We start from the raw sequence: 16771 nt of genomic DNA on the forward strand, positions 1-16771 counted from the left end.
TATGGTTAAGAAAACTTTGAGAAATAAAAAATAATATTTGTAAATGTACAAGTGTGATTATATTTATATTTTATTTTATGTTATTATACTTTTATTTTATGTTATGTTATTATACTTTTATCTTATGTTATTATACTTTATTATATAAAATCAAATTCATTCATAAATAAAATAAAGAATTTATATTTTATTTTATGTTATTATACTTTTATTTTATGTTATTATAATTTATTATATAAAATCAAAGGTAAAAACTTGTGTGAGACGGTCTCACGGGTCGTATTTGTGAGACCGATATCTTATTTGAGTCATCCATGAAAAAGTATTACTTTTTATGCTAAGATTATTACTTTTTATTGTGAATATGAATAGGGTTGACGCGTCTCATAGATTAAGATCCGTGAGACGGTTTCACATGAGACCCACTCAAAATCAAATTTATTCAAAATAAAAAGAAATTGATGATAAAATAAAAAATGAACGTTAAATAAAAACAGACCAAATAATTCAGTGTAGGGAAGAAAGAAGACTCTGTCTAGGTAGCTTAGCGACTCCATTCTCCCTCTATGTCTGTGCCCGTCTCTCTCATTGTGATGATATCATATGATCCTCAGATTCAATCCGGATTATCATCGGTGCGTCCTTCGCCTCCTTTTGCTTTGATCGACTGCCGAAGATTTTTTTCCCTATATTTATTTGTCATTGTTCAGTTGTTTTCGTTTGAATATGAAGGTCTTATGGATTTACGGAATCTTGATTTTTGTTATTCTTGACATGGATCGGTGAATTTTATGGTGACATTTGTTTCAGGAGTTTGTTTTCTGTTTTTGTCCAATTGTTTTCTGAATCTAGAGCTGACCGTTTTCTCTTTTTTAGTTGTTATTGTACTTTTAAATTTGGAAGATCTCTTCTGCGCTTTTCGTGGGTTAGCTTAAATATATTATTTACCGCAAGTGTTCGATAGTTATGTTCCAAATTACGTTTCCCGCTGCTTTCTGTCTTTAGGCTGGGTTAATTCCTTTTGTTGTGCGTTTACTTTTCTAAATGAGCAGGTGAAGGAGAAGTTACTATGATGGAAGTGCAAATATTGCTTTTTTGACTCCGATTAGTGTGAGGAACAGATATAGGAAATGAATGAATGATCGCTGCTTTATGGCCAACTGAGTAGTTTAATGGCGCCGCAGTTAGTCAAGTATTTCGTGCATGAGCTTATTAACCCGGATCTCGAGTCTAACTTCCAAAAATTCCTCTGCGTATTCTCAACAAGTGTTTTCCTTATTTCATGGAAGAAAATCTGAAAAACATCACATTTACAAATTTGATCTTGATTCACTGGAGATTCACTGGAAATTTTTTCCATATACGAAAATAAGAGAAAGTTAAACTGAAACTTTAATTTAACTTCTTCCTTAGTTACCATGTAGAATTTGCCTGCCGCAGACAGTGGTTGTTCATGGCAACTTTCTGTAGAATTATGTTCCTTCTTTTTCCCCTCCTTTAGATAAAGGACATATTTCCTCGTCTCTAATGGTTCTTGAAGCACGTTGAAAGCAATGAGTGGCAGTTTCGATTAATGGCCATATAACGATAGTGGGAAAAGCGACAGGAACCAAGAGATGAGTGGAAATTTTTAGACTATGAACCTTGTGGGAGTTCTAAATCAAAGTAAGTAGGAGGGCACGACATATGGGGGCAACATAGTTATTGTATCAGAGATTCTGTAATTCAATTAAAGCAACATATTCCTGGAGTATCTCCTATTGTTGTTCGTGAAATTATGACTGGTTTAAAATTGGCGTAATAAACTTCTATCACAATGGTTAACAAATTCTTGCTATTTTTGACAAAAGCCAATCGTAAGTCCTACGCTGGTAGGGTTGAGTTTTTTTGGCTGTGTTTTAGGCTTGGGTTTGACACGCGACCAGTGGGGTATTATGATTGTGCAAAAGGAAATTGTGCTCGTGGAGTAAATGTAATATTATGGTTTCCACTGTCTAATAAATTTGCAATTGAGTAAAGAAGTTCTATTTTCATGCATTCTTCTTTTTGGAGTTCCAAGGTTTGTTACCTATGAGCCCATGGTTTATTTATATCATGTATTTGCTTTATTGACGCGTTAGAAACACTTCATATTGCCTTTTTTCATGTAAATTAATCGTGCCCAATAAATGTATACTGTGTGCCAAATGGTATTTCTTTGGTATAGCAAACAATGTACTTGGCAATCTATTGTCTTGTGAAATTTTTTGTGATGCCATTAAAGGTTTCTTGCCAATTCTCATTTAATTTTTTATGAATTTGGTTTTCATGCATGATATTTTTAGAATTTAATTTCCATCACTCATGGTCAATATAACAATTACACCTATTTAATATCAATGGCTGGTGGTTATTTCTAATTGAAGGAAGAATGCAGGAAAAAGGTATAAATTCGTAGACATGTTTCCTGAGAATTTTACGCTGTATTGCTGGTTTTTGCAGGTTAATGGCTTATTGAAATCATAAAAACTCACTAGTTAATTCAGCAAATGGCTTCAGTGGGTGTAGCTCCTACTTTTGACATAAGAGAGTCTGGAATCCATGATGTGGCGGTTGATAGGTTGCCTGAGGAGATAAATGACATGAAACTCAGGGATGACAAGGTGTGTCCAAAGTCTTTTTCCTTTGAATAATTTTTTTTAATGGTACTTTTTTTTGTCTTGAATGCAGCAGGGCCATTTCGATGTTGAATATGTTTGGCTGTGTAGGAAATGGAAGCAATGGTTGTGAACGGTAATGGTACGGAGATAGGGCACATAATAGTGACAACTGTTGGTGGTCGAAATGGTCATCCAAAACAGGTAATGTACTGCATCAACCATCGAAACTTTCTGCTTGCTACATGCTATGCGGCCTTCCAATTATGGAACTTCTTCATCAGAAACTGCCTTTCCCATTAAACAATTTGCACGCAATGCGTCCTGGGAAAAAAAGAAAAGTTAAAATGAAACATTCAGGAATCAGATGAAGCAAAGAGAAAGTTGGAAATGTGCCGTGACTATTGTGCCATTGCAATAATGACACTCTTTATGACAATGACCCCCTTCACAATGGATAAGAAAAACCAGAAATCCTCTCGAATGAGAAAGAAACCTCAAGAAAGTGATTTAGAAGCAAACGAGTTCACGACTCTCTGTTTGTTAATGAACTTGGAATTATTTGTTCAATCAATGAGAGATTTTCTAAAATTTCTTTATTAGTAAGAGAAAGTCCGCCTTGATTTGGGTTTAATTTTTTCTTCTTTTTTCAGTACAATCAACATCGTTACAATCAATCGATATCACACTATTAGCAAGAGAAACTCCACCTTGATTTGGGTTTAATTGTTTCTGAATCAAGAAAATGGCGGTGGTATCCTAGAAGATTTGATTTCCGGAAACTGTGGATCTATTGCTTGAATTTACTCAAATTTAGGATCTTATGAACTCAAAACACTTTCATTTAATTAGCTATTTATCTTAGTTATGGAATTCAACTAACGCATCTGATTGCATGTCAATGAACCTTTGTTTTTTTGCTTTCCCTTTTTCCACTTGTAATGGCTTCTTACCAAGTTTGCCTGCCTTGGATTTTGTGGGATGCTTACAGACAATTAGCTACATGGCAGAGCATGTTGTTGGCCAAGGTTCTTTTGGAGTAGTGTTCCAGGTGAGATTAGTTTTTTGTCTTGATAAATGAGGAGTTGGATACTATATTACGCGTTCCTCCTATCAAGACGATCATAAACATCACTGTTCATTAACCTTATTAATTGAAAATCCAGGCAAAATGCCTAGAGACTGGCGAATCTGTTGCAATAAAGAAGGTTCTGCAGGACAAGCGTTACAAGAATCGAGAGTTACAAACCATGCGTGTACTTGACCATCCAAATGTTGTGTCTTTGAAGCACTGCTTCTTCTCAACAACCGAAAAGGATGAAATGTATCTTAACCTGGTACTCGAATATGTCCCTGAAACTGTCCATCGGGTTATCAAACATTACAGTAAGTTGAACCAAAGGATGCCGCTGATACATGTGAAGCTTTATACGTATCAGGTTTTGACCTACTTTTGGTGCACCTCTTTGTTTTCTTTGTTCTCTATGAAAAATTGTCATGATACTGGTTATTCCACACGATCATAACGGTAACGTTGCAAACTGCTGTTTTCTAGAAGTTTGCTCATCCCGATTTTTGCAATCATGTAAGCCTTTTAGGTTTGTGTATGTACTGTGTATTTGTCATATTTTCGATAGTTTGTTTGGATTAAACTGAATTATATGTTTACGAGTTAGGGTGTGCTATCATTTTACTAGTATCTTCATGAGTACTACCTGGAATCGTATTGGATATTATTATCTTTTTCAATGAGTTGAATTTTGTTTGATGTTACTTTTGGAGAAATCTGATTTCTATTTTGAATCATTATACTCCATCTTTTTTAGCTGACGTTGTTGGACTATATAACTATGTTGCTATTGGGCAGATTTTCAGAGCACTGTCTTACATTCATGGTGGTGTTGGAGTATGTCACAGGGACATAAAGCCTCAGAATTTGTTGGTATGCCCTAGTTTGTTTACATGGTTACTGCAGTTTTTTTTTTTTGGCTTGTTAGGCTGGTTTTTCTAAAGCTTTTGTATCAACAGTACCATTCAAATTATTCCCAGATACAGAACTTTTTTCTGACTTGATGCTAATTTGGTAAATGTAGTACCTGTGTAATCATTATCATGCTATTCATAGTTTGCAATCCTTTTGTTCTCATTTATTTGATAGCCATAAAAAGGTGTTGGTGATATTTGTTTCTAAGTATGGGTTTAGTAGAGTTCTCCTTTATCTTGTGCTACTACTGATAACTGAATTCCATACTCCACTTTAATAATTTTCCAAAATCTGAACTGTGTTAGCAATTATGGAAGTAGTCTGCACTGGTAAGAAGAAACTAACATGTTTCATTGTCACATATAATCCATTCTTGTGACAATACATGTTTTGTGTCCCTTTAGCTAAATAGAAGAATATCAGTAATTGAAGCATTAAGCAGCATCTCATCTTGATACAATGATATGACTATTGAACTTGTTTGTCCTTTGATTTGGAAAATGACTTGCTTCATGTGTGGTGGTTAGAAATCAAACTTCTTTATTTGGTTGGCTTGGTTTAGCTTTTTATGTCCTTTACAATATTCTGAAGCTCATAAAACTTATTTATGCAGGTGAATCCGCACACCCATCAGGTTAAGTTATGTGATTTTGGAAGTGCAAAAGTGTTGGTATGTACGATGCTATTCTTGGCGAGGATTTCATTTACGCATATGGCATTATATTCAGTTGAGGTGGAGTCTTATTTTGCAGGTAAAAGGGGAGCCCAATATATCTTATATATGCTCTAGGTATTATAGAGCACCTGAGCTTATTTTTGGAGCAACAGAGTATACTACGGCCATTGACATATGGTCTGCTGGGTGTGTGCTAGCTGAGCTACTTCTTGGGAAGGTATTTATTATTCTCTTTGTTTTTTCCTTAATTGATAAAGCCTTCAACGGACATAGGATTATCAACCGTCCTAATTTGTGTTATTGGATTTTGCCGTCTCAGCCTCTTTTCGCTGGTGATAGTGGAGTAGACCAGCTTGTTGAGATCATCAAGGTTCATACTCTGTCCTTGTGCACCCACACAAAGACATGCACACAACTACACCCCCTCACAGAGTCTCACTGATACAGTACACATTACTTGTGAATTCATCTCTTTTTTTACTTCGTTTCTCGAGTGCATTATTCGTTGGACAATTTTTTTTATTATTTTTCCTTCTGGATTGGTGGTTATGGAAATCCTACGGTGCTTGTATCCTCTTTCAAACCCTGAATAATTCATACATTGGTCAAATTACAAGGTCTTTTTTTGTTTGTGTTCTCTGGGCAATATATAGATCTTGAAATAGAAGGGTTTTAATACTTTCGTTTCTGTCTATGTTCTATGAAGTGACTCAAACAGCTGTGTCTAGCCTTTTAGAATCCTAAAAGGGTGATTATATTTGTTGGAGCGACAAGTTTGTGTCTCGTTGTTGCATTTTCCTCAGTGCACTGTGTGATTATAACCCCAATCACCAAGAGTATCTTTTTTCAGGTTTTAGGTACTCCAACCCGGGAAGAAATAAAATGCATGAGTCCTAATTACATAGAGTTCAAGTTTCCACAAATTAAACCTCATCCATGGCACAAGGTACCTGGACTTCTGCCTATAATGCCGATTTCTCTGTTTCCCGACTGCTTTTGTTTCACCATATCCTTTTTCTTAATTTTGCAACAGATATTCCACAAACGCATGCCTCCTGAAGCTGTTGATCTTGTCTCAAGATTACTACAATATTCTCCTAATCTCCGTTGCACAGCTGTGAGTATTGCTATATTTTATATCTTGATGTTGTGCGCTATTTTCTGTTGCTAGAATCTTGTGCTTAGTTTCATTAGAAAGTTTTACCTCTTTTGATGTTAAAGGAAGATGTCGATACCGTACTCTTTTATCTTGTGGTTTCAAAGTTAAGATGTCTTTCATCTGCTCTCTCACAACTACATTGATGTGGGCTTGTGTAACTAGCATTGTGGTAGTAGAATTATGATTGATCGTGCTGTTCGGGTGTCAACACTCGCTTTTGCTGTTAAGAAATAATAATCTTGAAACCGATTGGTTACTGAAAATTTTCCTTTTGGTTATGCGGATTCCTAGTCGGCATTGTTTTAGAAATTGATGAATGTAATTATGTAACAGCTGGATACCTTGACCCACACCTTTTTTGATGAGCTCCGTGATCCGAACACCCGACTTCCAAATGGGCGTTTCCTTCCTCCATTGTTCAACTTCAAGCCTCACGGTGCGCATTCTCATATTCATTTACCAACCTCTTTTTAATTTTCTTTATTTGTGTTGAACTCAGGTTCTAGTATTTGCATTTGCACTCTGGTTTCTCAGAGTTGAAGGATGTACCTGGGGAAATCCTGGTGAAGTTGATTCCTGAGCATGCTAAGAAGCAGTGCCCCTTTCTAGGGTCATGATAACTCCAAGGCTGCCGTGTAAAGATATATTGAGTTGATTCGCCTCCGGTTTTCCTCTTTAATTACGTGCTGTTGCTTGGTGCAAGTATTACCTTGTTTTTTGTAAAAGAAGAAGATGTAGGTGACCCATGAATTGTTATTGCGTTTGCTGCGTTTCTTTACTGCTGGATATTTGTAACCTCGCGTGACTGAAGATTGCTATTATTATATATGATTATGTCCCCTCCCCCGTGTGTTGTTTCGACTTCCCATTTTCTTACCTCGTTGGTTGTTTCACAGGAGCTAATTTTCTCGAGTTCCATTTTTATGGAGTTTTCATTTGAAGGATGGGCTTTTGTAATTAGACACGGAAAATATATTCAGTATGTTTTAACCACCATAATATTAAAAAACTAAAAAAATTAAATTTTTTATATGGTTATTTACATCAATCAATTCTTTTAAGTTATTAATAGAAAGTTGAAGTAGCTTATTTTTCTTCTATGTTTGGTATTTTATAAACAAATTGATCGGTTTCTCTTTATTTTATAGAATAATAAATACAATGAAATCATATAAGCATGATTGATAAATCTAAATTACGGGTGGACATACAGGTCGGGTAGTTTGGTCCTGACTTGAACCCGATTGGGTAGGAGTAGTCGAGAAGTTCGGGTAATTATTTGGGTTGGTTTGGAGTAATCGACGAATCAGATATCTGGTCCAAATAAATATCTGACCACTCAAATTACCCGATTTTCTCAACTAACCGACCCGTATTATTCTAAATTATAAAGTAAAACCAACAATTTTTAATTTTTTTTATACGAGATTCCAGTTATTATATTATGCACTTTTTGCTATGATTGATGTACGTTCTAAGAAAAGTTGACTCGTCATTTGCTTCTGCTCACTTAACACAATGATCTGCAAAGTTAATATCAAATTCTCAGGTTGTGGAAGGATGAGAGCATCCTCCATACAAAGAAACACAAAACCTTCATTAGTCGGAAAACACTTTTACATTCGTTATTTTGAATCTTTATTTATGGCTTGTTTCCTCTGGTTATAGGGATCGTGCCAATACGAAGATTCTTGCAAATAGTATCATCCCAAGGATGTGGTCGGCACAAACTAAACGTTCAAGGAATAGCAGGTGGTGCACTTCTTTAGTTGTTTTCTTTTCCTTTTTAAACTGTTACTACTAGTAAAAAAGTTTCATTTTGTGAATTCATTTCCAATTTCCAGGAACAAATGTTGTTACTAATGCGCAGTCATGTAATACTGGAAAGTTTACTCCTTCCTCTCTTTTATTTGTGTCCTTGCACTTAAAGTTGATGTCGAGCTATTATACTTTATGATATGCTGCTGATATGCCTTTTGTCATCATAATTGGACGTCAATTTGGAACCACCCTGGGAAGCCTACCTCCATCATTGTGCCCAGCCGCTACCTTTCATTGATGGGGATAGCCATATCACCTGCATATGCATAAGTTTCAGAATTGTGCTTGTTATTTAAAATGAGATATTGTTGTTGCACAGTTAGCTGTCTATGCACATTTGTCTTTAGATCTAACATTTGAAAACTTTTTTTCGTTTTTCTCTGTTCAAAATATATTTACACACACAAAACAGATGTGCATACACAGATAAGAGTAACTTAGAGTTGTACATGAAATCCCTGATTCAAATAAAAATGTTCACTGGTCCATAAGATTTTCTTTTTGTTATTATTATATGTTAAATGAAATTAAAAGAACGAAATGGACTTGTATATATTAGGGGTAGGATTTATGGCTTAAAAAGATTGACTCTGGCAAAGTGAACAAAACAAAAAATTCTTCCTTTCCACCACACTTGGACCACATTGTGTCACTTCTTTATGCAATGGATAGTGTGTTTTTTTGGAAAACATGAGAATATTATGAAATCACATCTGTAATAAGTATAACGTAGGAGATGGTGTGACCCATCTTATCCGATCAGACGTAAAAACGATTTTCCTAACCAGAACCATGGTAGTCTGATTCAACAAAAACAAACTGACAAAATAACATATCCCTAACTAGGATTTTACGATCTTCTTTAAGTAATCCAGAACTTGAGAAATTAATAATGGTTTGATGGATTATTAGGTTTGAATTGACAGCAAACATAAACCCAAATGGAAGTTGGTGAGTTTATAGTTTGGGTTTCGTTTAAACAGCAAAACTTTCTCCGCTCTTACCTCTTTTTTGATAGTTTTTCTTTATTTTGAGTCAAAATGTCCTCAAGAGGATTTTCTTTTTTTTATCTTTAATACAGTATATAAAATAATAACGAAGACAGTATAATTTTCATTTTTTGAATAAATATAAAATATTTATATTAAATACCATTCATGTGCTTCTATATATATATATATACATACACGCACACGCGTCTTGATTTGCCCCCCCTTCTCAGTACTTTGGAAGATGCAGTCTTTTACATACAACCAAAAGGTATATTAAAGAAAATATACATAAAAAAGAATCCATCAAAGTTGAAAAGTCCACAAAATTATTATAACTTAATCGAATATTAAACCACCACATTGACAGAAATATATATACATAGATATATATCCATCACCTTCACAATGATAGAACACGACAATGCTCAGATTACTCCAACGCTGCAATTACCTCCAACAACGAAGCAGCAAATCGCATCTGAGTCTCTTCGTCAATGGTCAAGAAGAGAGGTACGTGCACGAATATCGATTTGATTCCATTCTGATCCGCAAAACGCAAGGAATGATAGTATACATAATTGCAAACAAACCGACCAGCATCATCCGAAGTCATCACTTCATAACCCATCTTCGCCAATGACTTCGTAATATCCTCAACGGAAAGTGAAGTCTGCGTTTTAAAATTATAAAACTCAAAACATGAGCGAAATCCAGGCATCTACTCTGGGGTGAATAGTTTTAATTAGTACACATGATTCTACATGAATTAGAGGCTTCATGCTATAAGTTAAAGTTTTTACACTAACATAACCACATGGAAACTGGGGGAAAGAGAGGAAACGGAAAATTTTCAAAGGCTGTAAAAGCTGGCTCTGTTATTTGTAATTTTGTCTCACATGATGTCTTATCCTCCATTGTACTTATGTATATTTTTCAACTATTTTTTTCCTTTTTCTATGTGTACAGAAACAGGACTACTTACCCGGGGTTCATCAATGTTTCCAAATATGAACTAGCTAAGGAAGGCCTTACCCATTACCATATTCAACAACTGAGCCTACGGTAAAAAACTAACATAAGCATCATATGTATATATACCTTTCGTACCCGTGAAACCCCACCATCCGCAGGAACAATGGGAACTTTCTGCAATAAAAAAAGATCATCTTTATATAAAACTAGTCAGGTCGAGAGATGATTGGAGAGAACTAATTGACCAATCTGACCTGAGGCTTCCATCCCATCTCGTCTGGACAACGGAAGGTGGCTTCATTGACAGCTTGATGCTCTAGAGCAAATTTTGTAGCTCCACTGTTTACTCCAAAATGGACCTGAATTATCAGAATAAGGAAGAAAAATTAGACAACATCGTCAAAAATAATAACGAGTTTCATTCTATCCATGCAGTGAGGAAAATTTCAATCATAAAACATCTAGCATATTTGTAAATTGTAGATGTTTTGATAGTGAACAACTAGAATTTAAATTGACAACAGATTTGGAGAATTACCTGTAGAATTAGCAAAACTAACTTATAAGCAATTAATGTGATAGAATTTGACGGTGCCAATATATAATTCAATGTTGTACATAATGTTTTGCATGACGAAATAAATATGTCATTGAGGTTAAGTCTCGGATGGAAAGAGAGAGATCCATTTAATACAAAGAATATAGTTGGGTTCAATTTTAGTGTGTCTTGTAGCAACTGTCGGAAAAACAAGACAAATTAAAAAATGTAGAGATCACAAGCTTCAGTGACAAGAATGACGTGATAAAAAAGACAAATTAAGCCACCAAGTCCCTTTTGAGTAACACCATTTGCACTGTTATATTTATAAAATTCGTTGCAACATCCACAGAAATCTGACTTATTGTTGGGAAATTAACTTCTTTTGCGCAACACTGATCCCAGATCAAGTTAAGAGTGCGATGCAAATGAGCAGCATACCCAGATAACCCTGGTAGAACTGGACAGTGTGTTATCCTTGCTCACCGAAGATTGCAATGTTTGGTACAAAGGACCAACAGCTCCTTGCCCTGCAGTTTCAAGAATTGTGCAACTACCGATGATCAGCCCATTCGGAACACCCCTTTTGTTAAGATAACCTTGGAGATTGTTAACAATTGTTTCGGTTGGATTTTCTGCAACCCCATGAAACTTTTTAAATCCTGTCACATGAATTGTTACCGGCGAAGTAGGTCCTTCAGATCCCATCTACTGAGAATTCAGGTAGTAAATCAATGTTAAAGCATGAAATCTCTAACTCGATTCACTTCTCATGAAAAACAATGATTAAACAGAGAAGAATACAATATTTTATAGCTGGAACTCATAGCAATAACAGCATGACAATGAGAAAACATATCCCCCACGCAGTCAAGTGCCCCAACAAGTGATAAAATTGAACAACAATATGTTGTGAAGTCCTTGATCCACAGAAACCAACTGCCTCGTAACCAAAACCTTACATGTTCTTTTATCTAATCTCAGCTATAAAAAAAATTAAATCTAAGAAAATAAAGTCTTTTGTTTGAAGATGAGATCTTTTATTTAAAATCTATCATGATTTTCATTCTGTCATGGAACCTAGCATTGAGTTCAAACTCAAATTAAATACCAAATATCTCAAAATTATTAACAAAATCCTTGAATCCAAACAGAAAGACAGAACAGACACAGAGTGAAGAACACTAGGAAAAAACTGAAGACATGATAAATATCAGTGCGATGAAATAAACCCAAACCACCAAAACCACGATCGAAATCAATCAAGACCAAAATTTTGATCATCTTACAAACGCTCTGACAAAATAAAAATTCCAAATCCAGAATCAGACATACCGGAAAAAACCCACTTGAAATTCAGCAAAGATTATCGAGATTTCAGTAGATGGCGAAAGACGCACCGATCTACAACAACCCATGAACAATTTAACTTAGAGAAGCCAACTTTAAATCTAAAATCAGGTAAGAACGAAGCAAAAGACGATGCCTTTCAATGAATATACTCACCGGATAGCTACACAAAGATGCAAAAAGAAACCAAAACGACTCAAACACTACCTCATCTATCTACACAATTGATTAGCAATAATTCTTTATATTTCATTTTATTATTAGAGGAGACAAAAGAAATTTGGATAGAGATGGGTGGTGGTGTAGTGTGGTGGGGTCATTTGTAATCAAGAACTAATAATCCTCTTATACCAAGCGAATCATAATTTATTATATTAATTCTTCTTCTTTTTTTTTCCTCTCCAAAAAGTGTTTAATTTCTTTTTAAAAAGTTTCATTTATAATGTTATGTATATTTGCCACCAGCTTCTTGGCTTATGGTTTTACATGTTCTGATATTCACTATTAAAATCTATATAAAATATTCGTTCCATATGTATATATATTAACGTTTTCATGTATGTGTTATGTGATTGTACAATTTTTAATTAATTTGATTTATAAAATAAACAAAAATCATAATTATAAAAATTAATAAAGAGCTAGTAAAAATAAGTTGAAAAAAGACCAAAATAGAGACATCAAAACTGATGACACACCACACATGTCTTGTCTCTTTAATAATAGGATTGAAAGATTTAAAAATAAGTTATTTTAGGAAAATAAAATCAATAAAATGATACAATGATGCCTACATACATAAATTTAATTTGATGTCACACACTCATATCAAACTTGGTTTACAATAGAGTTTATCGCTTAATACTAAAAAAATACTGTTATGTTTAGGTTTGATCAGTGTTTTGAAGATTTTGAATTCAATTTGAGATAGAACTCTTAATTTAAAAATATATATTACATAAAATGTCTTTTAGGTATTTTGTGGATGTTTAGGTAGGATATTTTTTGTTGTCTTTTTTGTTGTTTTTTGAGCCGGATGTTTAGGTAAATTCCAAACCTTCCTTTAGTGCTTAAAAAGCTGAAGTTGAGAAAGTTAGAAAAGCTCAAAATAAAGTTTTGATACCCATTTAATCTTCAAAGTAGAGATCAAAATTTGCTGTTTCCTTGATGATATTTAATTTGATGTTGATTTTTTTAGAAAGAAAAAGATTTTAGGTTTTAACAATTTAGGTGATATAGTATAGATTAAAATGTATGTAGTTTTTCTTGAAAAAATTATTTACTTATGTGTGTGTGTGTGTACCATCATTCTTAACAATTTTATCGGCGAATGTGAGCGCTGAACAAATAACTGATTTAAAAACTTATGTATATGTTTCAATTTAAAAATTAATTGGAAACTTTAAAGTTATTTTCCTGAAATAAAAGAAAGTACAAACAAAAAATAAATACATATCCAATACCTAAACAAGGTTAGGTTGATGTTTCATCTTTCAAATCACTGAATTTCCACTATGTTAATGTAGTTGTCTATTCACTATTCTTTCGGCCATATATTCAGCAATGAAAACATGGATTACTTTCAGTGAACTTTCACTATGTCAATGAGAATAATCACTGTATTAACGTTAAATTACATTTAGGAGCTGCTCGACATAGTTACTTCTAACACTGAAGCAAGATAATGAACTGAAATAAGAATTCCATCAGCCATATTTATTCGACAGTATGAATCAACGCAATATCGAATCAAAAACCAACAAATGGATTCCGCCAAACAATTTGCAAAATTTCATGTACTACTTACTAGAAGGCCTCAAGAAATCAAAATATTATATAGACCTCTGGCATAAACTGTTATATATACCTACAGGCTACAGGACTACAAAATCAATGCCTCTATTAGTGTCGATAGACAAAACAATTATGAAAATTAAACGACTCTTTTGAAATATAATCTCTCTTTTCCTCCCGTCTTTTTGTAAGTCATTCAAACGACACTAAATGCTGATTGAAAAGTAGATGTGACCCGAGAAGCAATGGTCTGAGTAGCAAATGCTTGAAGCTGCTGCTTAGCATCTGTGCGAAGGACCAATATAATTGCTCAATTAAGGAGATCGATCATAAAAATAGATAAGCAATTTTATTTTCTTTAACATTTGCACAGTTATCTGCATGCAGAAAAGAATTTTCATAAGCACAAACCTATAATTGAGTATTACACCAGTTTTTTGGTGGACAATTGGTGACCTACGGGTATTTATGGTAATAATGGAGTGCTTTCTGGTAGTGGTCCTCGCACATTATTTACAAGTAGCAGATTGTATACGCTAGATTTGTTATCGATGGATTATTCCCGGCCAAGGTCTTCAAGAATGAATATTCATGTGTTTTATAAGGAGAACACGGAGCTCAAAATAATGTCAACCAAACACATGGAAGGCTCGTTAATTATAAGCATATTCTCTAACTAACTCATTCTGTCAAACCAAACTTATTCTAATACCATGATAATGATCGTACATGCGGAAACACTTTATGGTTCCCAAATCATGGACATTAATGTCAATTTACAGTAAAAATCCATGTTATGTAACTATCTGGAAAAGCATTCAAAACATGAGATATGTATCAGTTAATACACATACCTTTGCGGCATCTGGTAAAGCCAACGATGTTGGCAACGCTTAGGGTCGCACATACACCAACAACAAGAAGATAGTCCGCTTGAAACCTAATGAGAGAAAATATTGCAAAGAAGATCCACACAACCGCCTACATCCGAAAAGCAATGTTTAAGTTGACTGCTTGATACCAAATAAAAAAGATTCTGAATATACCATCAACAAACGAGTAACTGTGACAGCTAAAAGCAGAAGCAACGTCAAATTACATTATGATGGAAACTATAGTGAACTTTTCAAATTTTCATGAGAGTGTGCTTACTCGTTACATTTTTATCCTTTGGGCTACAATATGTCAGATGAAGATAAGATACACAAAGGACATAAGGCCTTTAATTTAAATATCCACTTACTGTAAGATATAAGGTCCACCAGAATAGCCAAGAATCCTTCTTGTTCATTCGGGCCAGAGACTGGGAAAGAGGGAAAAGACAAGGGATAAAATACTCAGGATCCATTCAACCCAAATAATCAATGCTAAATTAATAAAGCACAGGCCGGATGTCAAAGAGCGCATTTGAGATGCCAAAGCTCCTCACCTCTTGGTCAAGGCATTCATATTTCCATATACTTTCACCATCTTCATTTATTTCATTCCACCACCTAAGACCCACCAAGATGCGTCCACTTACATTCTTGACGACCCAGAAATCAAGTGCGGACAAAAGTACAGTGACCACAAAAATGATGACAAAACTATCAAAAAAGAGAGCTGAAAGAATATAAAATGCCAAAGCAGCAGCCTGTCAAATGGAAAGCAATGTTTGAACATTCAAGATTTATAAACACAAAGTAAAATTATAAAATACCAACAAAGTCACAAAAGCAAACTCTAATCAACCTTGAAAAGCACGTGGAAGAAACATATCTTTGGATGAGCGTAATTCTCTTCTGCAGGCTGAGCACAAAAACAACGTCAATGAAATATCCAACGAGGAAAATCAAAATGAAAACTATTACTAGTCGCCTTCCAAAAGGAAAATGTCGTAGGATAAACAACAAGTTCATATAATCGCATAAACATAGGTTTCATCAAATATTTCACACATTTAGATAGGGTCCTATATGAAATATTAGTGAGACATTTCTCCTGTATGCTACATAAAGAAAAATCTATTTTGATGATCCATCACTCCTGTAAACTGAATTCCCTAAGAACAGGTTCAAGCAAGCCAAAGTTATCTAGTAAAGCCACCAAGGCAAATTATCATTTCATCAAAAATCTTCTAAGCATCCAATTCGATGTATCGTTTCGCCCCAGTGAAAATCCCAATCACAAAAAGGTCACCAATTATCGATCTTCACAAATCAACAGCCCCTAAAAACTCAGTTTTGCAAAATACGTGGACCTAAATCGAAACAAATTAGATCACTCGGTTCGATTTCATCAACACAAAATCATATTGTTCATAATTCGGAATGCAGCGTAAAAGTAGAGCGGATGATGAGAACTCACAGGATTGAGATCCATTTCCGGTAGATTATGCCTTCAATTCAGCTTCCATTTCCTTGTATGTACGATATTGTTGTTTGTTCCTTGTAAATATGTTAAATGTTTTTTTTTAAATTTCTTATTCATAATTAATTTGTGTATTTAATATTTATTAATACATATTTTATTCTATTTTTTTAAAATATATAATTCTTTATTCTTACTTTATCAAAAAAACTAATATCTCAACATTGTGATTCACAATCTCATCTCCTATATAATAAAATTCAAAATTGAGACATTTAATCACATTTAAATGTTTTGTGTGGGTTTTTTATTATTGGTTTTGTGAGTAATATATTTAAATCTGTATTTTTGAAGTTGTGCGTGATTAATTAAAATATTTATGTTATATATATTTAAATCGAGACATTTAATCAATTCTGTTTTAAGATATATATGTTATACACATATATTTAAATCAAGACATCTACTTAAAGTTTTATTTAGAAATATTTATATTGTAC

The 16771-nt window shown here is 34.0% G+C and overlaps 4 protein-coding genes across 7 annotated transcripts in view; 1 reads left to right on the forward strand and 3 right to left on the reverse strand.

Annotated features, from left to right (window-relative positions):
- The window catches only part of LOC140986260 (aspartic proteinase oryzasin-1-like), a 63917-nt gene that overhangs the window by 44687 nt on the left and 2459 nt on the right, over positions 1-16771 (reverse strand). The gene's annotated exons all lie outside the window — the stretch shown is intronic.
- Positions 487-7302, forward strand: LOC140986728 (shaggy-related protein kinase NtK-1-like). The gene is made up of 13 exons (XM_073455055.1): positions 487-635; positions 2482-2642; positions 2748-2840; positions 3628-3687; positions 3803-4075; positions 4504-4578; positions 5234-5290; positions 5373-5513; positions 5616-5666; positions 6147-6242; positions 6330-6413; positions 6789-6891; positions 6990-7302. The coding sequence occupies exons 2-13, from the start codon at positions 2529-2531 to the stop codon at positions 7070-7072; spliced, it is 1230 nt and encodes a 409-aa protein (XP_073311156.1). The 5' UTR covers positions 487-635; positions 2482-2528; the 3' UTR covers positions 7073-7302.
- LOC140986729 (uncharacterized) lies at positions 9518-12439 on the reverse strand. 4 transcript variants are annotated; one of them, XM_073455056.1, is made up of 6 exons: positions 12285-12439; positions 12114-12182; positions 11220-11489; positions 10495-10599; positions 10367-10414; positions 9518-9938 (listed from the first exon to the last, which is right to left on the reverse strand). In XM_073455056.1, the coding sequence occupies exons 3-6, from the start codon at positions 11484-11486 to the stop codon at positions 9699-9701; spliced, it is 660 nt and encodes a 219-aa protein (XP_073311157.1). In that variant the 5' UTR covers positions 11487-11489; positions 12114-12182; positions 12285-12439; the 3' UTR covers positions 9518-9698. The 4 variants fall into 4 exon arrangements, with proteins under 4 accessions (XP_073311157.1, XP_073311159.1, XP_073311158.1 ...); XM_073455058.1 differs by having other exon boundaries at positions 11220-11486; positions 12285-12437; XM_073455057.1 differs by having other exon boundaries at positions 11220-11486; positions 12110-12182; positions 12285-12437.
- Positions 13814-16377, reverse strand: LOC140986437 (Golgi apparatus membrane protein-like protein ECHIDNA). Its single transcript, XM_073454685.1, has 6 exons — positions 16269-16377; positions 15654-15710; positions 15352-15555; positions 15166-15225; positions 14777-14903; positions 13814-14207 (listed from the first exon to the last, which is right to left on the reverse strand). Exons 1-6 carry the CDS (start codon positions 16281-16283, stop codon positions 14119-14121), a joined length of 552 nt encoding a protein of 183 aa, XP_073310786.1. The 5' UTR covers positions 16284-16377; the 3' UTR covers positions 13814-14118.

This window comes from Primulina huaijiensis, chromosome 10 (assembly GCF_012295235.1).
Source record: "Primulina huaijiensis isolate GDHJ02 chromosome 10, ASM1229523v2, whole genome shotgun sequence".
Taxonomy (NCBI): Eukaryota; Viridiplantae; Streptophyta; class Magnoliopsida; order Lamiales; family Gesneriaceae; genus Primulina; species Primulina huaijiensis.

Coding starts and splice junctions, on each gene's coding strand:
- LOC140986437 (XM_073454685.1), bottom strand. Junction 14,904..15,165: donor GGTGGACCTTATATCTTACA/GTAAGTGGATAT, acceptor TTTCGGATGTAG/GCGGTTGTGTGGATCTTCTT. Junction 14,208..14,776: donor CTTTACCAGATGCCGCAAAG/GTATGTGTATTA, acceptor TCCTTCGCACAG/ATGCTAAGCAGCAGCTTCAA.
- LOC140986728 (XM_073455055.1), top strand. CDS start 2,529: ATGGCTTCAGTGGGTGTAGCTCCTACTTTTGACATAAGAGAGTCTGGA. Junction 5,667..6,146: donor AGCTTGTTGAGATCATCAAG/GTTCATACTCTG, acceptor ATCTTTTTTCAG/GTTTTAGGTACTCCAACCCG. Junction 6,243..6,329: donor AACCTCATCCATGGCACAAG/GTACCTGGACTT, acceptor ATTTTGCAACAG/ATATTCCACAAACGCATGCC.
- LOC140986729 (XM_073455056.1), bottom strand. CDS start 11,486: ATGGGATCTGAAGGACCTACTTCGCCGGTAACAATTCATGTGACAGGA. Junction 10,600..11,219: donor GTTCTACCAGGGTTATCTGG/GTATGCTGCTCA, acceptor CTGATAATTCAG/GTCCATTTTGGAGTAAACAG. Junction 10,415..10,494: donor AGATGGGATGGAAGCCTCAG/GTCAGATTGGTC, acceptor TTTTTATTGCAG/AAAGTTCCCATTGTTCCTGC.